General features: G+C 27.1%; 3 protein-coding genes across 3 annotated transcripts; 1 reads left to right on the forward strand and 2 right to left on the reverse strand.

The window, feature by feature from the left end:
- The first annotated feature begins 4,010 nt into the window (after window positions 1–4,010).
- Window positions 4,011–9,172, forward strand: LOC124928785 (B3 domain-containing protein Os03g0184500-like). Its single transcript, XM_047469031.1, has 7 exons — window positions 4,011–4,112; window positions 7,841–7,957; window positions 8,078–8,118; window positions 8,237–8,372; window positions 8,572–8,778; window positions 8,868–8,943; window positions 9,021–9,172. Exons 1-7 carry the CDS (start codon window positions 4,011–4,013, stop codon window positions 9,170–9,172), a joined length of 831 nt encoding a protein of 276 aa, XP_047324987.1.
- A 7,718-nt stretch (window positions 9,173–16,890) lies between these two features.
- Window positions 16,891–22,158, reverse strand: LOC124929045 (prostaglandin reductase-3-like). The gene is made up of 18 exons (XM_047469309.1): window positions 21,972–22,158; window positions 21,504–21,677; window positions 21,097–21,281; window positions 20,752–20,857; window positions 20,510–20,586; window positions 20,100–20,184; window positions 19,827–20,016; window positions 19,168–19,294; window positions 18,986–19,066; window positions 18,807–18,908; window positions 18,604–18,699; window positions 18,457–18,531; window positions 17,977–18,096; window positions 17,676–17,804; window positions 17,508–17,585; window positions 17,339–17,425; window positions 17,167–17,253; window positions 16,891–17,103 (listed from the first exon to the last, which is right to left on the reverse strand). The coding sequence occupies exons 1-18, from the start codon at window positions 22,024–22,026 to the stop codon at window positions 17,053–17,055; spliced, it is 1,905 nt and encodes a 634-aa protein (XP_047325265.1). The 5' UTR covers window positions 22,027–22,158; the 3' UTR covers window positions 16,891–17,052.
- A 2,699-nt stretch (window positions 22,159–24,857) lies between these two features.
- LOC124928786 lies at window positions 24,858–25,411 on the reverse strand. The gene is made up of 2 exons (XM_047469032.1): window positions 24,982–25,411; window positions 24,858–24,868 (listed from the first exon to the last, which is right to left on the reverse strand). The coding sequence occupies exons 1-2, from the start codon at window positions 25,409–25,411 to the stop codon at window positions 24,858–24,860; spliced, it is 441 nt and encodes a 146-aa protein (XP_047324988.1).
- Window positions 25,412–25,868: the final 457 nt, after the last annotated feature.

The raw sequence follows: 25,868 nt of genomic DNA on the forward strand, positions 1-25,868 counted from the left end.
ATTTTGTTATAATTATAATTATTTTTAAAATTGTATGAAAATTGTGGTTAGAGTAACTTGTTATTTTATGAGAAAAATGTAAAAAGTGAATAAAAAATGATTTTTTTAAATTATGATATTTTGTTAAAATTATTATCACAATTATAACTATTTTTAAAAATATATTAAAATAAAGTTAAATATAATTTTTATTTTTTATGTAATAAAATTTATGTTTAAAGTAGATATAATATTTTTTAGATGAAAAATATATGAAAATAAAAGTTGTGATTAAAGTATGTAACTTTGTTTAAGTGAGAATTGTTTGGAAAAAATGTATTTATGTAAGGATGTAAAAAGTGTATAAAAAATGTCAAATGTAGATTATGTTTGAGAAAATTTTGTTTATCATGTTTTAAACATTTTGAAAATATAAAAATATGATGAAAATAAATATCAAAATAAAAAATTGTTACAATTCAAATATTTTCACCCAGCAATAAGATTTTGACCAACCTATGGTATGAAAGTCATACATATAATTTGTTTTTTACTACTATAATTAATACACTGAAACCAATAATATTTTATCATTATTTTTCTATTTTTAATATTATTAAAATAATATAAGTTTATTTTTAAATTGATATATAAATAATATCAAATATATATACTATTATGTTTTGTTTGTGTTGGTATATATGTTTAAATTAATTTTATTATTTTTCATTTTCAATATATATATATATATATATATATATATATATATATATATTATAACAAAATGTAGAGTTTTTTTATTATTAATAAAAAAATTAAAATAAATTTTATCTTAATTTTTTTTAAATATTTAAACTTTATCTCAATTAATAATAAAAAATAATTATATAATAATAAACATGAGAGGTAGATGATATAAAACTATTAAATAATCTACCATTCAAATATTTGAATTTTTTTAATTTAATTTATTTGTTATAAATGATATTTAATCTAGTTTATATTTTATTCATATTTTTTTATATCATTAAAAAAAATGTAATCATATTCAAGAAGTACGATAACTCCTCACAACAACATAATCATAAACATAACTGAATTCCAAATATTTACCACATCATATTAATTTTTAATCATTTAAATGTTTTTTATTTTTTTACCCTTCATATTTTCTTGATCTATTATATATTTTATTTTATTATAAAACTTTATATATAATTTTTTTATTTTTATGTATTACCTAATCCTTATTTTCGTGTTGTGTCGCTCGTAATTTTCATTTCTTTTTCAGATATCTTGACACGATGGCATGAGCAATTTACAAAAACAATTTTAAAATTTTGTATATATTATAATTAAAAATGAATTAAAAAATAATTGAAATTTATTAAATTTATTAAATTTTAAGGTATAATTTAAATGTATTAAACAAATATATTTAAATATAAAAATAAAAAATCACAAAAAATCTAAACATATTTTATAACAGCGTGACTAGCTACTGATAGGTAGGGGTGGCCAAACCTACGGATCGGATACGATCCGGTATTTCGGATCGGATATCCGCTTTTATTTTTTTCAAAAATTGCGATCCGGTATCCGACCACTATCCGATCCAAAAATACTGGATCGGATCGGATCGGCCAGTCGGATACCCGCTGATCCGATTTTTTTTCATATTTTAATTTTTTTCATACGGTAGAAAATTGAAATTATTCTATTAAGAATTTCAATTATGAATAATGACGATTTGAGAACAGATCTAAAGGGAAATGGGAAGAAAAACAAATGAAAAAGACATATTTTTGTTTGGGTTTGTAAAGGAAAATGGGAGAAAATATAAGGAAGAGGGAGATTTTGTATTTTTGTTTAGGTTTGTAAAGAGAAGAAAGGAAGAGATAGATTTTTGTTTAGTTTGTAATTGTTTAATAATATTTTTATTTGGGTTTGTAAAGAGAAACATGAAAAGAAAATATTGGAAAAGAGAGATTTTTGGTTAGGTTTGTATTTATTTAATTATATTTTTGTTTGAGTTTGTTTATTTAATAAATTTTAAAAATGATCGGATCGGCTTCGGATATCCGAAATCTTTTTTGCCCGATCCGTATCCGATCCGGAAATCCGACAAAAATATCGGATCGAATCGGCCGGATCAACGAATCGAGTCTTTCGAATCTGATTTTTTTACCACCCCTACTGATAGGTATGCCAAAAATTATATACAATAATAACATGAATGATAGAACATACACAAAATGATGTGTTCCAGTCACGACAAAAAAAAATGTAGAACATACACAAAATGATGTGTTCCAGTCACGACAAAAAAAATGTTCCAGACACGACAAAAAAAACAAAATGTGTTACAGACACACGACAAATCTTAGAATAACCTGATTGGGGGACAAATGTATTCTACTCACCCTCTCTCTATTTTTTATATAATATTTCTGATTTTAATATAAAAATGCATCTTTTAAATAAGTTTGGGTCAATTGTTTTTATTCATTATGCATAAACACTGACTATAATAAAATTTAGACTAAGTTGTTCTCTCCTTAAAAAGAACCTTTAGTTATTGTATAGTGATTTATTTATTTTTTAGGATACTTATATTTATTAAATACATAAAAAATTTGTATATCTAATCTATCATTTAAGATTTAATTATATATCACAAATAAAATATAAATATATAAATAATTTGTATATATCATCTATCATTTAAGAATTTAATTATACATTCACAAATAAAATATAAATACATATTAGGGTATATATATTTTATTTAATAATATGTAAAAAATAATAATTAAAATAAAATTAGAGAAAATTTAAAATCTCTATTAAAAAAATTATTTCACTAGTTATTTTTTATTATATTAAATATGCATTTTAATTCATTGTTCTAAAATTATACATTGAATTATTAGATAATAAATTATTTTCTATACTAACATTTCATTAAATTTTAAATAAAATTAAATATAGTGTGGTTAATATTATTTACAGAAAGGATAGGAAGTTTAAATTATATCACAGATAGGAAGAGAAAATTATGTCACATCAGAAAAAGTGTAAGAAAAAAAAAGAAATTATTTTATTCTCTAATTCTTCACCCAAATTCCTTTTCCAAATTATTTTATTTATTATTTATATATATATAAGTTGGGAGAGGTGAATTTCATATTTTTTTTCTAACTCAAAATTCATAGTAACATAGAATATGACTTTTCAAAATATTTGTAAATAAATTTTACTAAAAGGGTACATATGTAATAATATAAGTGACCAATATTCTCTTGGAACAAATAATTTATCTTCTCTACTTGAATTACATGCAAATGAATTTAACATCCATACATTCCATTAATTAGTCTTGGTAATTTTTTATTTATAATATACCAAATTGTCTTTTCAAGAGGATATTTTAATTAGGCATGTAACAAATTTGATTGGTCCGGACAGGGTAAAACACCCCCATTAACCAGTTTGCTTGGCGAGCTCAGATCAATTTGAAGTAGGTAACCCTCGACAATATATAGGTGTTTTGCTAATTCGGTCATGTATGGGTTTTTTAGCATCATAGTTAACGTCCGAAAAAAGAGTCACGGCTTTCCTTGTTGAGCTTCATTTTGTCATTTTTAGTCATTTTCTTGTCTTGCTACTGTAGTGCTCATTTAGAAGAAAACCCTTCTCTTATATCTAGACTTTGAAGATGAAGTAGGACATAAAGTAATTCTTTATTGTTTGTGGTGAAACCTTAACCTTATATTTTTTTTTTGTTCTTGCAGAGTTGTTCATACACTGAGTCACAATTTCCGTAGTGCTACCAAAATAGTGCGAACTCCCCTTTCGTTACCAATCAAACTTGGACATGTTCTTGTCAAAGTCATTTATGTTGGTGTAAATGCTAGTGATGTATGATTGTGTATCTGCTATTTTTTCTTGATTAATCTTGGAAAATTTTGATTTTTCTCCCTTTCCTCTCTATGGTCACAAGCATTTGCACTGTTTTAGTGGCAGTAAAAATGACTTGGCTACGACTCTTTCCTTTGATGCCGGTTTTGAGGTATGGACTAATTCCCCTGGTCCGGAACAGGGGAACACCCCATTCGGTAGCAGAAGAACAGGTTTGCTCGTCAAGACCCTTGTGTTTGAAACATTTATATCCAAGAACAACTACATAATTAGAAGTTTATTTCTTGTAATTTTATTGATTAACTCAAGGGCATCATGTCATTACTTGTCATTTACTAGTTTGAGTTTTTCTCCTAAGGACAATGTGACCTTTTCCTTAGCGTTGGATGTGGTCTAAAGAAAAAAAATTGTATTGTTTCAAAAAAGAAGAGTAGGGCTTTTTCTGCTTACAGGGATCATTTCACTTACACTCTCTCAAAGCTCTTAGACAATTGAAGATTAAGAGAGATAACTGAAGTCTGTCTCCTAAATTTAGAAGAAGGCAATCTATATTTTGCTTCTTTCATATGGGTAGGCAAATACCCTTACAAAACTGAATATTAACCGAAAATTCACCTATTTTAAAGTCATTTTTCTCAAATAAATCATTATTTCGAGTTACCATAATCTCACCGGATACATATCCCGACAGAATTAAGAGTTTCCCGTCACACAATTTTCAATTACATAGGTCACGAATAATTTATTGATTCATATGCTGCATCTTAGTCTCACTGAAGCAATAAATACCACAACTCAAATTAAGTGTCAACTAAAGACTTTATCATTTTGCGCTTTGCACTATTGGTAATCCCACAAACGTTCTACGTCACAATTTTTTCAATCATTCAGATAAATTAATTAGAATATGTCTTATTAGGCCTTTGAAACACGTTTTCCAACAATAATATTTTCATTAGGTAGCAAAATTTTCTTAATTTCACTTCGAAGATAACAATATGGAAGTGGTGGAATTTCAAAAATCTTCGATTAAACCTCAGTCTCACACCTCAAAACTTATTGAACCAGAGAGCTATTCTCATTCAAAATAATATAATTGGTCGAGAACTTTGCGCAGACCTCCTCTTAGGCATCATACTCAAGATCAGACTTAACGGATTCTTCCTTAAAAACCTCATGAATGACCACAGTCAGCTCACCAACGGGATAAAGGGATTTGCTTGGGGTGATATTAGTCGTACTAGAAAAGGAGACCAAATATCATCCTCAACCCTTTCAACATGCTCCAAATTATCAATTAAATATGAGTGTGGATGTGAGACCGAGGGCACCCTAACTTGGTATGAAACCAAATGTAAATCTTTTTTCATATGGGAACCAACGGGAGAAACATGGTTAATAGTCTCGGGCACGTGCAAAAGAGGAGAAAAATGCTCGATATTCGCCTCAACCGTGTGCATCTCAGAGGAATATTCAATTACCTTGACATGACCCTTATTTGAGGCGGGACACTCATGAGAAAGATGAGTCGAATATAGGGGTAGAATAATTTCGGACCCAACCTCATGACCCACCTCTTCACTTTCACACTGTGACATCCGCGATAAATAAAGCATGAAGACTCAATATCCGTTTATTATCCTCCACAACTATTTTTGATGATTATCTAAAAACTATTTTAAATTCTAAGTAGTTTTTGAATTTTTATTTGTAGGTGCACACGGCAAGAGTTTATGACTATGAACAAGTTGAAGCCGCTTTTAATCTTCAGTATTTTGCTTCATCATTAAGTAAGAGAGTCCAAAGTAAAATTTGCTTTTAAATTTTATTTTGTTTAGCATAGTTTTTTGTTTTTCTTCAGAGGTAAAAATAGGATGTAAGTTTTATTTGGATGAATTTGTGACAATTTTTGTTATAAATTGGTTGGTAATAGTTGATTGACCCATGATACTTGCAATGGTTGTGACTTAATGAATATATATGGGGTATTACTTTACTAAAAAAAAAAAAGTGGAGATTCATGAATAATGCATTGGAAACAAAATGAACATTAATTTCAAATAGAAACCTAAGTGAAGATTTTGGTCCATAATATGGAAATGAAAATGAAATAATTAAACACATTTTGCTTAACTGCTCAAATTAATGTAAGACCAATATGAAAATCAGTGTGTAAAATTTCCTAATAATCACAATTTTAATGTGCTTGTGTAGTTCCAAATAGACATATATGCTACAAATCAAGAGAGTTCTTAAATACTAACAATTAATATGGCTCATGCTAGTTATAAAAAATGAAAGGCAATGAGTGTGATCAAGTTATAAAAACATGCTCAATGATGACACAATAATTAGCAAGACATATAATAAGAAATCACATAACAATTATATGTAGAACTAACAATAAACATGCATTTAAAAGAGTTACAACAATTATACCATGAATCAATATTATTGTTGCATAAACATAGCTATAAAACAAGTTAAAAGATGTATTAGATTTTATGAGACAAACCAATTAGTCATAGTGTAAAACCAAGCTAGAAGAAAAGTGTACTTACTAGAAGATATGTTCGATTCCCAATATCTTATATTAGATACCAAACATAGAAGTCTTAAGGTAACTATCATGAAGTATTAAAGTTGGATGACATGAGAAAAGTAATACAACCTCTTTGGGTACAAAGAAATCAAAAGAAGGAAATCTTACTTAAACTAGAATGTTATTTGAAGAACTCAAATCTTGTTTAAGAAAAGATGAGAATTAGTCTTGTATATGATCAACATCCCCTGTCAATCCGAAACAATCAATTTAGTCTCACCATATCAAACCAAATAACAAATATATATCAGAAAAATCACAAGATCTTGAAGAAAAATCTTTGGATACAACACATTCATTAATTTTCAAATAATGAAAGAGTTATGCAACAAATGTGATAAAAACTACCAATTCAACAAAAACAATTAGTTAAGAAACAAGTCAGGACAAGAGTCAATTGAGATACAACAAAACATTAACAACTTCAAAACAAAGGACGTGCTCCGACAAGAACGGGGAGAGCATCAACAATAAAAATCCTACATCAACGAAAAGATCTATTTGGGGTGTCGCCTCAATGACGGCTACATCACCTAATTGAGCGTCAACAAAGATTTTCCGGCATCAACAAACAAAATCGATCCGAGCAGCTAAAAGCGCGTCTCCATCAACATAGAAGAAGTCAATCGTGTGATCGACAAACAACATTCAATTGCAGCAAACGTACATTCCCATCATCCGATCTCCAAACTAGGCGAACAGAAGTGGGCGCCGCCTAACTACCTAAGAGGGCAAAAATTGAAAAAAAAAACCTTTTATATGTAACATATTAACCCTAGATTTTGTTTGGTTTCGAGTAATCTATTAAACTGGTCACCTATACGCGTTCATTTCAAATTAAAGCATTGTATGATATAAACATTTACTCTACCTACCAAAAAAAAGATTATTCATAATTATGTTTAAATAATTTTATTTAATGTAGATTATACAAATCTAACATATTCTATAAATATATAATGAAAAAAGTAGTTGATTTAATTAAATAATATAATTAATTAGATTATTTTAATAAAAAGTCCTCAATAGTCAATACTCATGTTTCACATAAAAAATCTATAAAGGGTCATAAAATAGGATGAAGAATTTACACATTCAAGAGCTTCAAGTTATTTTGCTATTCTCTCTCAAACTCTCTCTATCTCGCTATCTCTCTCCTCAAGATCAAATTTAGCTCAACATCATGGAGTCAACACAAGTGAATAACTTGATTGAAATGCAACCTGCACTCCCTTTCGTAAGCCATGATTTGTCTTCGTTTAATCTGTTTTAATTTGCATGTTTCTATACGTTTTTCTTCTTCTTTCGATTGATATGAATGATTTTGTTGATTGGCAGACCTTACCCATGAGAAAAGGACCGAGGACTCCTAGGCCTAGGCCTATCGTGCCTATGCCTTGGCCTAGGGTGCCTTGGCCGCGGCCCCAAATCATTTACATATACAAGAGAAAAGAGGTAAGAAGAATCTACTATTTTAATATTGTTATAAATTTAACTAGTTGAACCGTGACCGGTTTAGTTAATTACATGATGATCTATCTAGCTTAATTAATGTTTTCTTTTATGGTGGAGCAGCAAATATCAACATCAGTTAACGGGGAGATTGAAAGCACAAGGTCAATTATATTATTATTATTATTTGTTTTTATTGTCATGATGACACGTACGCATTTTGCTAGAAAAACAAAATGGATACAACTAATTATTTCTTTATCATGTAATCTGAAATTGTAGGGGCGTGAAAAGGAAGGTCGTTGATGTACTAAGTTTGTTAGAGGAGAGGGTCACTCAAATTCTCGAAAGTTTAGGAGACGAATTCCCGATCTTTATCAAGGAAATGGGTTCTGAAGACGTAACTCAATTTTTTATGGTAAACTTGAATTTCTTCTTTTTTCAGGTCGATAAGTTGTTTGGCGAAAGTGTTAATTATATTTTCTTATGTCACGTTGTTGTTTGTGTCGTTATACTTAAACGACTCTCATTATTTTTTAATATAAATATAATACTTTTAGTTAATTAAATAAATAAATGTAAGATTAAATTATGATAATTCTATCTTTCTGGTGCAGAATTTCTGCAGTGAATTCGCCAAGTCACACCTACCAGAACATACTGCAGATATCACACTCATCGATGAAGATGGAATGGGATATTCTACAAAATATTTGGCAGCCACTACAAGATTGAGTGCTAGGTGGAGGCGCTTCTCCATTGACCACAAACTTGTGAAGGGAGATGTCCTGATATTTCAATTAATCAGCCATCTAACTATGAAGGTAACAAACTTTTTTTTCTATTGTCTATATGATTCTACTTAAAACTATTTTACATTCTAATTAATTTTGTTTTGAATTTTTACTTTTAGGTGTATATAGTAAGAGTTCAAGACGAATCTGAACGTCTCGAAGCTGCTCATAATCTTCTGGATTTGGCTGGCCAAGGTAAAACTTGTGTTTAAATTTGATTTTGTAAATTTAGCATTGAAATTAAATTTTGAAACAAAACATTTGTTCTTCAGGTAATATGAAAAAACATTGTCAAGGCAGCTCCTCCAAGGCGGTGGTGTGCACGACTATTGAAAAGGACTCGGCTCCTGCTCCCGACTTTAAGCCGGACTCGGACTCAGAATCAGACTCGGATCCTGACTACAATCCGGACTCCGAGGCTTGATGAGGTTGAGGTGTAAAACTTTTATTTAATTTTATGCAAATAATACAAAGTGTCTTTTGGGTGTGTATTCCCGAAATGTTATAAAATTGTGCTCTGGATTTTTACATAATACTTTGTTTTGACTAGCTCCAACTCCGGTTTGACCCTTTTTTTATATTTATTTAAAAGTTATATTTGTTCACAATATTTTATTAAGGTACTTTCTGTCATGGGAATGGAATATTTTTCAACTTAGAAGTGATTTTAGGACTTTGTTACAAATGTTTCATGATATGTTAATTTAGGTGAATTAATGTTTTGAAATATTTTTTTAATTATATATATATATATATTATTAAATTTAATCACATTTATTCGTTCAACTATATATAACTCCACCCACTCCAACTCTAGCTCACGTTTCCAAACAAAGCCGTATGAACCAACAATAATTTTTTTAAATTATTATTTTTAATATGATCCATGATAGAAATGAAAAATGAAGATATTTAAGTTCAACTCTCGAAACATGATCTATACAAGAAGAAATGCATAAAAAATTAAAAATAAAGGTTGGAAATGAAGACAAGACCAAAAAAATTATCAAAGTAAAATTCACGTTCATTAACTATCTCCACAAGTGTATAACATTGTGTATGAATCAAATAGACCAGGGTTATTATTAAAGCTTTTCAATTTTATTTTTTTTTTTGTGAAATTTAAACTTATAATTTCTCTTACTTTAGTCATATCATCTCTAGTTTTGAAATCTATGAAAAATCAAGTTGGGATACTTTAGAAAACTTGGAAATTCTTAATTGAGGATGAGGTGTCGTGGGTGAAGAAGGTAGAAACTATTAAAATTACACCGGAAGTTAACTCACTTATGGAAGCCCTTATAGGGGGCAGGAATAAAGATACACTTTGCAAATCGAACTTAGTCGTCGTTTTGTACAAGATAGCATAAAAAATGGATTGATATTCCCTCCTTTACAAGCAGAATGTGCTTTAAAAAATTCAATCCAAATGTAATCTAAAAAATTGTAAAAGTTATCGAAATTTCTTACAGAAAAAAAAATCAAAACAAGAAAAAAAAATCCAAAACCTTATAATAACGTGAACTATTAATCTCGTAAGAAGAAAAAAACATATTTTATTAAAAAATTTAACATTAATATTGATTTTAGCTCTTACGACATGTTTTTTATATTTTTTTATTCCGAACTTGATATTTGTTTTATTTTTGCGTAGTTTTATTTTGTTAAACTTGTGATCAATTTATTTATTTAAACAAAATACTCAATATAACCACAAATAAATTAAACATGACATCAAAATAGATTAATTATATATGATTGTCAAAAACATGTTCAGATCTATATATAAATGAGAATGCAATAAGTTCACAAGTGATTAATTTTTTGCTAGTATACAATTAATATATTTAATATGTCTCATTTTTAAAATATTTCAAAAGGTATATGTAAGGTTTAATTATTCGGTAAAACTCAATAAAGTTTGTTATTATTCAAATTATTTCAAATTTAAAGGACATAGTTATTTTTTCATAAAAAATAAATAAATTTAATTGTTTTAATCATTTAAGAGATTTTATACATGATGATATTATGATAATCTTGTACAAGATTATGAGATACATTCATGGATAAAAATGAAATAAATTTAAGTAGGAATTGAGATTTTGATAATCTTCTTACAAAATTATGAGATATATACATAAAGATAAATATGTAATGAATTTTAGACATGATTGAGATTTTGACAATCTTGTGCAAAATTAGATTTTGATAATATTATAAAAAATATGAGATTTTGATCATCTTCTACAAAATTACACCTTAAGGTCAAAGTTCATAAATGTTTAGCTTTTTGAATATGGATATATATTTTGTCATTATCACAAAGTTTATTATTTTTAAATTTATTAAAATAAAAGTTATTTTATTTTATTTTATTTGGTATGATATGAAAACTTTAATTAAAGTAGATGTAATATTATTGTTGTTAGTTGAAAATTGATGGAAAAAATGTATTTATGAAAATATGTAAAGTGTATAAAATTGAGATTTTGTTATAATTGTTATATATTACAATTATAATTATTTTTAAAATTGTATGAAATTTGTGGTTAAACTATAACTTGTTATTTTAGGTGAAAATGTATTTATGAAAAATATAAAAAGTGTATAAAAAATGATTATTTTTGTAATTATGATATTTCGCTAAAATTGTTATCACAAATATTATATATAATTCTTTTTAAAAATATATTAAAATAAATTAAAATATAATTTTGTTTTATTTTTTATGGTATAAAAATTATGATTAAAGTAGATATAATATTTTTTAGATGAAAAATATATGAAAATAAAAGTTTTTGTGATTTAAGTATGTAATTTTTCTTAAGTGAGAATTGTTTGGAAAAAATATATGTATGAAAGGATATAAAAAGTGTATAAAAAATGGCAAATGTAGATTGTGTTTGAGAAAATTTTGTTCATCATTTTTTTAATATTTATTTATTTATTTTGAAAATATGAAAAATAATGATAAAAATGAATATCAAAAATATAAAAAAAAATATTACAATTCAAATATTTTCGAAGAGTAATAAGATTTTGACCAACATACATTAAGAAAGTCATCCATTTAACTTGATTTTACTACTATAATTAATACACTGAAACCAATAATATTTTATTATTATTTTTCTACTTTTAATAATATTAAAATAATGTAAGTTTATTTTTAAATTAATATAATTAATATCAAATATACTATTATATTTTGTTTGTGTTGGTATATTTAATTATTTATTATTATATTTCATTATATATATTTTTCATCTTCAATAAAAATATATATATATATATATATATATATATTATAATAAAATATAGAGTTCTTTTAGGGTTAACAAAAATTTAAAAAAATATATATTTTTTATTTTAAAATAAATTTAAATATTTAAAACTTTATCTCAATTATTAAAAAAAAATAATTAATTACATAATAATAAACATGAGGATAAATGATATAAAACCACTAAATAATCTAATTTAATCACCATTCAAATATTTGGATTTTATTTATTTATTATAAATTATATTCAATATAATTTGTGTTTTTTCATTTTTTTTTATATCATTAAAGAAAAAAATTGTTATCATAAGACTAGTAAACACATTCATAACTACACACCAATAATGCTATGGATTTTGTTTTTGTCATGTCCTACTCCATTTAGGGCATTCTATTTTTTTTCCAATCATTTTAAACATTTCAATTTTGTTGTACATTTCATATTTTTTCTTTTACTATTATATATTTTATTTTATTGTAAAACTTTAAATATAATTATTTTTATGTATTGCATAATCCTTAAAGTAATTCGGAATATTTTATGGTGTTGAAGTTCAATTACATGAACACCAAATTATTGTCATTGTTATTTTGTTTTCAGATGTCTTCACACGATATAATGAGCATTCAGCAGTAAAAAAACAACTTTAAATTTTGTATATATATTATATTAAAAATTTAATTTAAAATAAAAAAAATTAATTTGAAATTTATTAAACTTTATGGTATAATTTAAATGTATTAAACAATTATATTTAAATAAAAATAAAAAATCCAGAAAAAATCTAAACATATTTTATAGCAGCGTCACTAGCTACGATAGGTCATGCCAAAATTATAAACATTAATAACAAACAATACAACAGACACAAAATGGCCCATACATGTGTTCCAGACACGACAAAAAAAAATGTTCTAGACACGACAAAAACAAAAAGTGTTTCAAAACCGACAAATCTTAGAATAACCTGATTGGGGGATCACACCTCTCTCTCTATTTTTTTTATATTAAACACTGACTATAATGAAATATAAATAATGTTATGTTACACTCAGAATTTGTTCCATTTGGAGTTATTTTAAAAACATAGAGATATAAAAAAGTAATGATTGGTGATAATTTTGAGGAGTTAATGATTATTTTTGATAAAACATTAAAGAGTATTGATATATATAAATAAAATAAAAAATAATAATTTAAAATAAAGGTTATTTTAGTATTTTGGTTAATTATTTGAGTGATGTGATGGATAAAAATGGGTGAGGTGATATTTGATTTTGTATGAGTTTTTTAAAAATCCATACCGCCTAAGTTGAGCTCCCTTTAAAAATAATAGTTATTGTATAACATAGTGGAAATTCCAACCCGGTCGCCCACCCGCCCTGTTGATAGGACCGGCAAATCGACCATTAAACCGAACTGGGTCGATAAAAAATTTGGAAATGCAATGAACACAGTTAAACCTAGCTAACCACCGGTTAGGCCGGAAATCCAGCAGCACGGGTTAACACAACGGATTTATCCTATTTTTAAAAAAAAATCACATATTTTCTTTCTCACTTATCACTCTCTCCGTTTCTCTCTTCCTATTTTTTTTGTTTTCATTATATTTACTTATTTCTAGTTCTATGTGGGTAGATTACTCATTTCTAGTTCTAAACACTAAGAAGACACTCTCTTATTCACCTCAAGCTCCACCTCTTATCTGAACCAATTGATTTCGTTTATACCAAACTAAAAAACGATTTAAGATGGCATTTTAAGTCATAATTTAAATCTAATTTTTTTTTTCAAATAAAAGTATAGTTATAAAAAAATCAGATGTTGTAGTTTGATTTGAATTCTTCAACTCTTGTATAATCCTGTCCTTTTTATTTCAACTTGTTTTAAGTTATTTCAATATTATTTTGAATTTTGATCTTTATTTTTGACTATTATTGTATATATAATTTGATTAAAAAAATTGTTAAATTAAAATGTATTTATTTCTCAAAATAATTAAATTGATAATTTTTTATACACAGACAAATTTAATAAGAAAAAAATATATATTATCATAAAGTTGTTACCTCTTATATCCATATTCCAAGAATTCACATGAATTTGAATCAAGTTCTACCCTATCAGTCCATAAAATTGGATTGGATTCCTTGTTTCTTCATCTAATGTCACGGATATTTAAAATATCCAGCAGAAAATGAAAAAAAAAAATGTATCCAAATTCTACTATTGGAGATGTTGAAAGGTATTGTAAAAATTCTTCATCCTCTCCATCATGTCAAAGCCAGGTAGACTGCGTTTGTTACGAGGTATAATATATAAGGTATAAATTATATATAGGTATAAATTGTAAGGAGGTATAAGAAGGTATAAGTTATATATATTATTATTTGGTTGGAAGTATAAGATATAATATAAATTGTATAGATTTATAATTTGTGTTTGGTGGATAATATAAAATTTAGTAAAAGAATAATATATTATTTTTATTTATTTTTATTTTTGTTAATTGTTTCTTTAATATTATTTCTAGTTAAATTTATTGATATTTTAAATATTGATATTTTATTTTAATTAGTTTAAATATTATATCAAATAAATAAATAATAATATAATTATGTTATTATTAAATTAATAATATTATATAAAAATAAATAATTAGTAATATTATATCAAAATAAATAATTATAATTAATACTCATATTTTTATTATTTTATACTACTAATTTTAAAATTAACGTTAACTTTTTATTAAAAATAAATTAACTTTTTAATTATTAAAATTCTTAAATAATAAAATTTATAAAATAAGTTTATTTTATAAAAGAAAGTAATATATGTTGAAATTAAAATATTATTTTTATTTATTGATTAAATAAATTTTAATATTAAAAAAAATAGATAAAAATAACAATAAAAAGAAATTAAAATTTTAATACTGCATTGTAACATGCAGGATGTGTTACTAATTTATGTCTCATCCAAAGTATAAGTTATACCATTAGTTTTCCAGTACATATAAAATTAATCAAACCAAACACTTTTATAATTTCACTATTAATATAAATATACTATCCTAATAGTCTAATACATCCTACCAAACACCACCGTAAGGTATATGTTTGCTCCTCAGCTTCGGTGTCATTCACAACACCTCTGCACCTTTGAGCACCTTACTAACATAGTCATAGGTGATTTCTTTCCATTATTTAATATCACTTTTTCAAATATGATTATACTATGATTTCAAATATTTTTATACGAAACTCACCGACAGTTTCAAGTTGAACGAATGATCCAGTTCTTTCATTGGGTGGGTCGAATTTCAAAACTATGTTGTATAGTGATTTATTTAATTTTTAGGATACTCATATTTATTATATATATATAAATATTTTTTATATCTCATCTATTATTTAACGATTTAATTATATATCCAAATAAAATATAAACATATAAATAATTTGTATATCTCGTCTATCATTTAAGGATTTAACTATACATCCACAAATAAAATATAAATACATATTAAAGTATATATATTTTATTTAATAATATGTAAAAAATAATAATTTAAAATAAAATTGTAACTGAAACTTTGAAAAGTTTATATTAAATTGGAGAAAATTAAATCTCTATTAAAATATTTAATTCACTAGTTATTTTTTATTATATTAAATATGCATTTTAATTAATTGTTCTGAAATTATACATTGAATTTAGATATTAAATTATTCTCTATAATAATATTTCATTACATTTTTAATAAAATTAAATAAAGTGTAGTTAATATTATTTAGAGGAATAATAAGGGAGAAAATGACATGATATCGTCTTATTAGTTAAAAAAATTAAAAAGTGTGAAAAAAAAGAAGATAAAAAATTATTTTATTTTTTCAATTAATCAAATTACGAGATTATTCAATTTAAATTTCATCATCAAATCATGTCTCTATTATTTATATATAGAGAGAAATTTACTAAAGGGACATACTTAATAATATAAGTGACCAATATTCTCTTGGAACAAATAATTTATCTTCTCTACTTGAATTACATGCAAATAAATTTAACATCCATACATTCCATTAGTCTTGAAATTTTTTATTTATTAATATACCAAATTGTCTTCAAGAGGACATTTTAATTAGGCATGTAACAAATGTTAGAATACAAAATTTTAATCAGAAAAAGTAAATTTTATCTAATAGGCCATATTTAATTTGCACTAATTTTTTTTATATATATTAACTTTATCAAGAGAATACCTATGTCAAAAAAACAAAACTTTGACTACAATAACTCATTCTCAGACCAAGTAAGGATAATAATGGGGCAAATAATGCATTTATCATCCCGTCCTGATTTTATTTCAAAGATTTTTTACACACCGTTAATAAAACTTTTTTAAAAAATAATAAAATTATATAAATAAATTTTTTAATATAATATATTAAAATTTTATATTATTATAAAAAAATAAACTTACTATTTTTATAAAATATTGTAAATAAATAAATATATTAGTAATTTCATATATTTAATTATATAGTGTTCGGGGCTGAATCAAAGCAAGACGGGACGAAGGACACAAATACCATTCCCGTCCCCTTCCCGTTCAGTTTTGAAAAAAAACTGTCCCAAACAAGGTAATTCAGTTCGGTCTTAGCAAGAAGGTTTCAAATTGTCATCCTTATATAGAGTCATTTATCAAACTTATGTTTTCTTTGGTTCTTGAACTTTTAAAAGTGTATGAACATCCCAAGTGTGTATTTGTGAATTTGTTGAAGTTTTTCAAAATTGAAAAAGAAGTCTTTAAAAGAAAGCTCAAATTATTGGTGAAATAAATTACATGTAGAGTAAACAATTTCAAATGATTTCTCACTTCACTTAAATGTTACAAATTTCATGCAAAACAGTTATTGGAAGAAACATGCCATTTATTATATTTTTACCATATCCTCATAATTTAGCCACATGATGACTGAAAGATGGGTTATTCTTGTTTACCATATCCTCATAATTTAGCCACCTGCTGACTGAAAGATGGGTCTATGCAAACCACAACCTGCAGCAGTACAATAAACAACATATAAATCTGTCTCAAACACGCAATGAACAAATTTCTTACCTTTCCAACACTTTTCCCAGAATGAAGATATTCGACTGCATCTGCAACAGAACTCAAGCCTACAAAGTTTTTTGGATCTAGCGAAACCTGTTAAGACAATCAAAATGTGACCAGATAAAGATAATGCTGTTGTCTAGTGAATCAAATCAAGGACATAGACGAAATAACTTACCTTGAGTTTGCCAAGCGAGTAAAGCAGAAAAAGTTTGTCAAGATGCTGCTGCCAGAGATTACTATACTGTACCAGGAAAAAACCAGCCTACAGCCCAAACGTTTATCAATTTCATATAAAATTGCGTTTTTCGCAAACATTTCATTAGAACGAGTGATATTCAACTTACCACAGTTTGACTCTTGGCTAATAACTTCTCACAGAGGCCAGTATAATTCAAAGGCTTCCAACCATGTTCACCTTGATACTGATAACCATTTAAAACATTATTATTGACTTTTAAAAAACAAAGTTACAGGAACATTAATGAAATATTTTAGGTTGAGGGTTGTTTTACCTGAGAAATCATTCCTATAACGATCATCTTTCCATAAATAGCCAATGCGTTTAAACATAGATCAAACATCTGACCGCCTACTGATTCATACACGATATCGACACCTTTAGGATACTCATTTTTAAGAACCTGCAATAAGATAGTGAAAGAAATAGACGCATAATTCAACTTCAGTTATAAAATAAATCAAAATAATTGAAAGTCAACTATCCTGTTAGTGATGCTACAAAATAAATATAAAAAATATCATCTATTGTTTGGAAAGAACCAATAAAGTTATACATGTACATAGGAGACTTACAGTTTTGATATCCTCTGCTTTATAATCTATAACACGATCTACTCCCAAATCTGTCAAAGCCTTGGCCTTTTCTTTGCCTCCACAAGTTGCAACAACTTTATTTCCAGCTAATTTTGCGAGCTGGTACAAAAATCACATTAATTATACACCATCTTAAACATAACAAAAATTGCTTCCTTTTTATTAATAAAGTTCATTTCATTAAAAAAACAATAATACTAAAATTCAGCAAAAAAACATGCCTCGCTTTCAATCAATTCAAACTCATAACAATAATGCCAAAAGAAAATCAGCAAAAAAAAAATGAATTATAACAAACCAGGTCTGGAGACCTATAACAAATATGCTTCATTTGGAAACATATTTCGGTCAAATGTATCAACTAGGTGTGGATCCGTTTGAAAACAAGTGTATCTGAGCTTAGATTTTTTATGATAAAAGAACCTAGATCAAATAAGCTCTCAAAGTGAATAAGTGAACCTGGACTGCAAACTGTCCTGTTCCTCCAGCAGCAGCAGTTACAAGGACAACCTTTCCAGATTCCATATTTGCTGCCTACACAAAAGCACATAAAATTAGTCAATAAACGGAATGGAAGCTATTCTGGAGGATTTTTTTTAAAGTCACTTTTTCAAGAGCAATTGACGCTGTTAGTCCGGAAGTGAGCATTGCAACAACTTCAGGGTCTGGTCTTGCCACAGGAAGAATGTGTCTCGCATTAACCTGCAATAGAGAAGAACCCAGTTTTCATGACACTTTTTGAGTGAAACAAGTTTATCATTTCCATCAACATATCAAATATAATTTTTTTTGTACGGAATAAATTATACCAAAGTAAATTCAGCATAGCCTCCAAATGTCATAAGGGCAGCCGGAGTCCCAACTTTCAAATTATTGACAGATTCTCCAATAGCAGCAATTATCCCCACAGCCTTCGTAAGGATGAATATAGTTATTTCAAATAGCATGAATGAAGAATTTGTATTCTACATAATGTCTTGGTCCATACCTCAAAGCCGGCATCAAAGGGAAGAGTCGAAGCCAAGTCATTTTTACTGCCACTAAAATAACGACCTGAGCTAAAATTAACCTGTCAAACAGTGCAAATGCTTGTGACCATAGAGAGAAAAGGGAGAAAATTCATAATTTTCCAAGATTAATCAAGAAAAAATAGCAGATACACAAACATACATCACTAGCATTTACACCAGCATAAATGACTTTGACAAGAACATGCCCAGGTTTGATTGGTAACGAAAGGGGCGTTCGCACTATTTTGGTAGCACTACGAAAATTGTGACTCAGTGTATGAACAACTCTGCAAGAACAAAAAAATATAAGGTTAAGGATTCACCACAAACAATAAAGAATTACTTTGCCCTACTTCATCTTCAAAGTCTAGATATAAGAGAATAAGGGTTTTCTTCTAAATGAGCACTACAGTAGCGAGACAAGAAAAGGACTAAAAATGGCAAAATTGAAGCTCAACAAGGAAAAGCAGTGACTCTTTTTTCGGGCGTTAACTATGATGCTAAAAAACCCATACATGACCGAAGCAAAACACCTATTGTCGAGGATTACCAACTTCTAATTGATTTGAGCTCGTCAAGACCCTTGAGTTTGAAACATTTATATTCCAAGAACAACTACATAATTAGAAGTTTATTTCTTGTAATTTTATTGATTAACTCAAGGGCATCATGTCATGACTTGTCATTTACTGGTTTGGGTTTTTCTCCGACGAACAATGTGACCTTTTCCAACGGGATGTGGTCTAAACAAAAAAAATTCCATCATTTCAAAACAGAAGAGTAGGGTTTTCTTATGCTTACAGGGATCATTTCACTTACACTTTCTCAAAGCTCTTAGGCAAATGAAGATTCACTTGAGAGAGAACTGAAGTCTGTCTTCTAAATTTAGAAGAAGCCAATCTATATTTTGCTTCTTCCATATCGGTAGGCCAATACTCCTGTCCCCTACGATTTGTAATCCACATACATGCTCCGGCTTTGCTCTCGTCGCTAATGAGCTCAAACGCACCTAAAAAAATAAGATAAACCGTATAAGATGTGCTGTCCAGCAGTTTTATAGTCCAAATAAGTAGCAAACAAAAAGACAAGTACCTTTAACTACTGCTTCCATTGGCACCCATCCACCCATTTGATCAATATTAGAAGCCACTACTGATGCTAATTCCGTTTGAACAAACTGCAGAATTAATAGCAAATAATTAATTGAATTAGAATCATTTTGTTTTAACAAGATTACAAATTCAAGCTCATCCTTTTTCTCTTTTTCATTTCTTGCATAAACCAAAACCAAGGAAGTAACCTATGAGCAATAATACAGTTGAAGCAAGTTTCACAACTGAAACCATGATGGTTCAAGACATTTCTTATCATTTAGACATCACACAAGTATGATTTGCTAGGTTTTATAACTTCCACAAGACTACTTTTTCATATTTGCAAATATTTCGTCTTTCATTTAACCACCTCGGATTGAAATGATCGGATGTAATAAAAAAACTCACCTCAGGGCAAAGCACGTTGGCACGAATACCTTCCCGCTTGAGTAAAGTAAGTGACCTAGTGAACATGACAACACCACCTACAAGAAACAAAATTTTATCAAGAGGGACAAAAGGCGTACAAGTTTTACATGGAGATATGTTTTTTCCAGAAAAACAAACTCAGAAATTCACAATGCTAGACAGTACATTCTACAGATTTCCTCTCAAGGAATAAGAAATGGAATGGAAAGTAAGAAACACACCTTTGGATCCAGAGTAGATAGGATCGCCTAACATTGGATAAAGACCAGCGGCAGAACCCAAATTTATGATAACACCAGGCTTTTGAGCAGCACGCATGGTTTGTATCTGGTAAATAAAATAATCATAAATTCAAAAACATGCCAAAAAATATTAATAACTTCAATTTTGGTGAAATAACAGCCACCATGTTCAATTACATATATTGAATGATATAAATTGCCCCAGATGGGTATGAAAAAAGCTTATCACACTTCATTTGGGTAAGAGAATATAGTGAAAAAATCTCAAGTTCGACACAAAGGGCCTGCCTAATGATAAAGATGAATGAAAGAATATAAGCATACCGCGAGGCGAGTGCTGTCAATAACAGCAATGAGATTCACATTGATAGTTTTTATCCATGGATTAGTACTACCAGGTTGATCTTCATGGAAAGGCACAGGAGGAGTTGTAACACCAGCACTATTAACACAAATATCCAGTCCCCCATATGTTTCGAAATGCTTTTTAAAAGCATGTGACAGTTTTCCTATTCCAGCAAAGTAACATTGTGAATTAACAGAAATTTGCATTACATGCATTTGAAAAAAATAAAACTTCGAAATGCAACGAATTGATTTACTTCTACTAGATCAGCATACTTTTTAAAAAAATAAAATGATTTTCAAAATCAAAATAGCCATACTAATAATCAAAGAAGTGCAAAGAGCTGGTCATTTAAGGTTGAACATTATTCCAGATTTGTAACTACCAGAATCTGTGACATCGCATTTGATAAATAAAGCAGATTTAAATGGCAAATCTGAATGAAACTTTGCATTCTCCTTTTCAACAAGGGATGCTACTTCCTTTCCCTTCTCCTCGGAGAAATCGACAACAGTGACAAATATGCCTTTCTTTGCTAAAGCCAAGCTGAGAGCTTTCCCTGTATGCAGAAAAAGAAGAGCATAAACAAACTATCAGAATTCAGAAGCTGGATCTTCTCTGATTTTGCTAGTGAAAAAAAAAACAAATTTTAACGGTGGTTAATACTTCATTAGAGTGTTATGACCCAACTGGTTAAGATTATATAACTCTCAAGAGATCTCAAACTTCAACAACTAGTTTTGAGCAAAAATTCATAATTGAAAAGTGGCAATTATCATCTGTTAGTGAAAGAAGAAGACATTATTAATCGAATACTTTAGAAATATAAACAAGGATAAAATTGGGGACACACCAATTCCATTACCACCGCCTGTGACGAGAGCTGACAGGCCTGGTTTGAGCTCCATGTATGGGTGTCGGTGTTTACTGTTTAGGGTTTTTGAGATTGTTTATAAAAGCTTTTTGGTTGAGAATGGTAGGATTTGATCTGGGTTACATGCGTCTTCACTTCTGATTGTCTTCGTCATCGCCTTCGTCATATATATCCATTGCCGTCCTGGATATTTTATTTAGCATTATCTTTGTCGTAATTGATATTGACAAGATAAGCAAGTCAACAATTCAATTAAATCTTTCTATGTGATTAATAGATACGTTCTAACTAAGAAGAAGAAGAAATTCGACTTGTTTTCATTTTCTTTTATAAAAAATAAAAAAAAAACACCAATCTTACATTAATATTATTGTTTTTACAATTAAAATTAATTTTTTTTTAAATTTATTTAAATATATGAAGTATGAACTAATAAAAGATCATTTAAACGTATATATTATCAAAAATTATCCCATATAATTTAGGTTTGATAACTCTAGTTAATTGTATTTTAAAAATTAAATATTTATTAATTAAATATTTCTTTTTTCTCTCTTTTTTTTTATTAATTTATTTATTATTATTTTTTTTTTATTAATTAATTAATTTATTTATCTTTTTTATATTATTTTTTTGTTATTTAATTTTTTTATTATTTTGTTTTTTTTTATATTAACATAAATTATTTTAAAATTAGTTGTTCTATTTTAAGAACTAATTTTTAAATATTATAATATATATAATAGTTCAATATTTTGATATTCTAATATTTTCATATTTTACTTAAGTATTTTTTTTTAAATTACTTATATAATCTTTTTTCAAGGAATTTCATTATGTATTCGTCATATTTATGCAAAATAAAGTAAAAAATTAAAAATCACATTGAGGACAAATAAATATATTATTCTATAAAGTAGCTAATTAAATATTATAATAAATTATAATATTAAAGTACTACTCTAAAAAGATCAAATAATTTTAAAATAATCTATGTTGAACAAAAGAAGAAATAGTAAAAATAAATATTACTTAATTATTTAATAAAATAAATAATAGATAAAATAAATAAAAATAGTAAGAGGAGATAAATGAATTAATTAATTAAGAAAAAATGAATATTAAAATAATAAATATTAAAAAAATTAGAAAAAATAATCATAGTTATTAATAGAGTTTAAATGTGTCAATTTTTAATAATATGTACATTTAAATAAATTTTTATTAGTTTCTAGTTGTATAAGTACATGTTTTTTTCTTTTTATTTTTAATTATAATAATTAAATTTAAAAACTTTTTTATATTTATAGCCTAATAAACATTATAGATAAAAGTATACTCTAAAAAATATAAACGTTAAACTAGGGACAAATTTAAATTTAGAAATTATAATTAATGGAATTTAAACTTAATATAAACATAAAATTGAAAAGAATTAGATTCACAATTTATTTTACTAATCACTAAACTGTTATTGTTTTTAAATATTCACAAATAAAAGATTTGATATGCAATTGAGTTGCGGATACATAAATCCGCAAGCACAAATAATTTTGGTTGAGATTGAAATATTATATATATATATAAAATAACTTAAGAAATTAGAAATAAGACCCCTTTCATTTTTAAATAATGGACTTCTGCTTCACCAGATATGAAAGAACTTGTCCGAACCTTTAGGCTTGTTTGATTTAGATTGTTTAACTAATTTAAACAAAACCTATATATCCCATCATGTTTATTTTCACTATAAAATCATTTTATTGAGTTGGCGTAAAGAATGTGATCACCCTATACATATACATATATATATATATATATATATAGAAGTGATAGAGTGAGGGAATTTAGTAAGGGAATTTGGTGAGGGAATGACGTGGCATCACCATCATTGGTTGGAAAATGTAAAAGTGAGAGGAAAGAGAGAAATTATTTGATTTTTTCAGCGAATAAGATTATGCCACATCATTCCCTCACCAAATTCCCTCACCAAATTCCCTCACCTAATCATTTCTCATATATATAATTCAAAGATTGCATATAGGTGTTGTGTCAAAGTCAATCAATGGTAAGTTATTCATCAATAGGAAAATCCCAAATTTTATTTACATTTATTCAAAGATTACATAAATTTCAATAGCCCACTCTAACTAATTTATAAATATGGTCTTCAACAAAATTATTATTCTACATTTAGCATGCACTAATTTATATTATTTAATCTTCTTTAATACAATGTATTATTTAATCTCACATTATTACTCAAAAATAAAATCAAACTTTACCTTTTATTTTTCTTCTAAGAACATAAGATTACTTATTTAAGTTTTTTATTAAATATATTTTTATCGTATTTTTAAACAATTTTTTTTTTACATTTTTAACACAAGTAATTATTTCAAATAAATCTAAAAAAACTAATTAAAAAAAATATTTTCTTTTAAATCAGTTTTTTTACAAAATTTTCATTTAAGACATCAATATTTTCAGTCCAACTTTTTTGTGCTTAATTTTTGCAACTTCCTTAGTGACCCTCCTAACGCTATCCTTTGTTTTTTACTCTTAATTATAATGGTTTTATTAAACAAAAATAATAATAATTAACAATGATGAATTATTTAAAAATTACTAATATATATATACTACTAAACAGATAAGTTTTCAAATAAGTAAATTCAGTGAATGAACACCACTAGCTACATGAAATTCTTTGAAACACCAAGCTTTTGTCTGCTAATTAAGAACTTATTATAACAAATAAGGAGAAAATTAAAAGATCTTTATATTATAATTGATCCTCCTGAAATATTCTTAAAGTAATACAAATCAGTCTAGTTAATTTCCCCTCTATCGTCAACTTACACATCAATTGACTCCTGCAACAACCAAATCGAAAATGAAACAAGCACCTTAAGAAATCGCGAATAAAACTAAATTCGAATAAAAATCATTTTAACTTAAAACATTTGAATAAATTACATGAACTCACCTCTCTTGTGACCAGCTTTTTGAGCCTTCTTTAAACCAAATCTCTCCCTCCATCTAACAGGACTTTTTGGTATCTTTGCCAAGACATGTTCATCATCATTAACTGAAACTGAAAGTTCATCTCTAAGAGTTGTAGTAGTAGTTTTTTGAAAATGATCAGTACCCAATATCTTAGAGCAATTCTCCTTTAGTGGCAACAACTTCCCCTTGAAGAACGCCTCCTCAGCAGAAATCATGGAATACCCAGAAACCGAAAACTCAAAATCAGAGGACACGGGCGGGTCTCGGTACCCTGGTCCCTCGTGTTTGACGGGCCCTGAACCATTGATGAAATCGCCAGAGAAGGAGATCCTCGGACCCATGATGGAGCTGCAGTGCTCATTGTTGTAGATGTTTAAAAATGACATCTTTATTTCTTTCTTTTTAGCCATTTTGGAAACAAACATACAATATGTGAGTTTGTTTGTGTATAAACTATATATAAAAGAGATGTCACATGCACAGATTGTGTATTTATAACCATGATAGATTTTGTTTTTTTTATTGTCATCTCAATATAAACTAATTAATGGTAACTAGCTAGTAGACATGTGATGCCTCATTGTAAACAAAACCTATATTAATAATAATGCCCCTAGTAAACATAGGTTGTTAGATTTATGTTTGAAAAACAAATAATTAAAGACAGCATTGGAAATCAAAACTGGATAAGACAGACATGAAACAGGTAGAGTTAAATTAATAATTAAATGATTACTTAGTGATTAATGGAGTAGATTACGGGATAGTAATTTAATGTTTTAATGGAATCTTTAACTTAATTAGTGGCCGGTAGGAGTTATCACAGCTTTTCATGGCACCGTCCAGAAGGCTAAATTTGGGATGATC

The sequence above is a fragment of the Impatiens glandulifera genome, chromosome 3 (genome assembly GCF_907164915.1).
Source record: "Impatiens glandulifera chromosome 3, dImpGla2.1, whole genome shotgun sequence".
Lineage (NCBI taxonomy): Eukaryota > Viridiplantae > Streptophyta > Magnoliopsida > Ericales > Balsaminaceae > Impatiens > Impatiens glandulifera.

Excerpts from the sequence above, each read along its gene's own strand:
- LOC124928786 (XM_047469032.1), bottom strand. The coding sequence starts at position 25,411 with ATGGCTAAAAAGAAAGAAATAAAGATGTCATTTTTAAACATCTACAAC.
- LOC124929045 (XM_047469309.1), bottom strand. The coding sequence starts at position 22,026 with ATGGAGCTCAAACCAGGCCTGTCAGCTCTCGTCACAGGCGGTGGTAAT. Across the intron at positions 17,586-17,675 it reads TTATAGGAATGATTTCTCAG|TATCAAGGTGAACATGGTTG; the intron begins GTAAAACAACCC and ends AATGGTTATCAG. Across the intron at positions 17,254-17,338 it reads ACTCGCTTGGCAAACTCAAG|GTTTCGCTAGATCCAAAAAA; the intron begins GTAAGTTATTTC and ends TTGTCTTAACAG.
- LOC124928785 (XM_047469031.1), top strand. The coding sequence starts at position 4,011 with ATGACTTGGCTACGACTCTTTCCTTTGATGCCGGTTTTGAGGTATGGA. Across the intron at positions 4,113-7,840 it reads ATTCGGTAGCAGAAGAACAG|ACCTTACCCATGAGAAAAGG; the intron begins GTTTGCTCGTCA and ends GTTGATTGGCAG. Across the intron at positions 8,373-8,571 it reads ACGTAACTCAATTTTTTATG|AATTTCTGCAGTGAATTCGC; the intron begins GTAAACTTGAAT and ends TTTCTGGTGCAG.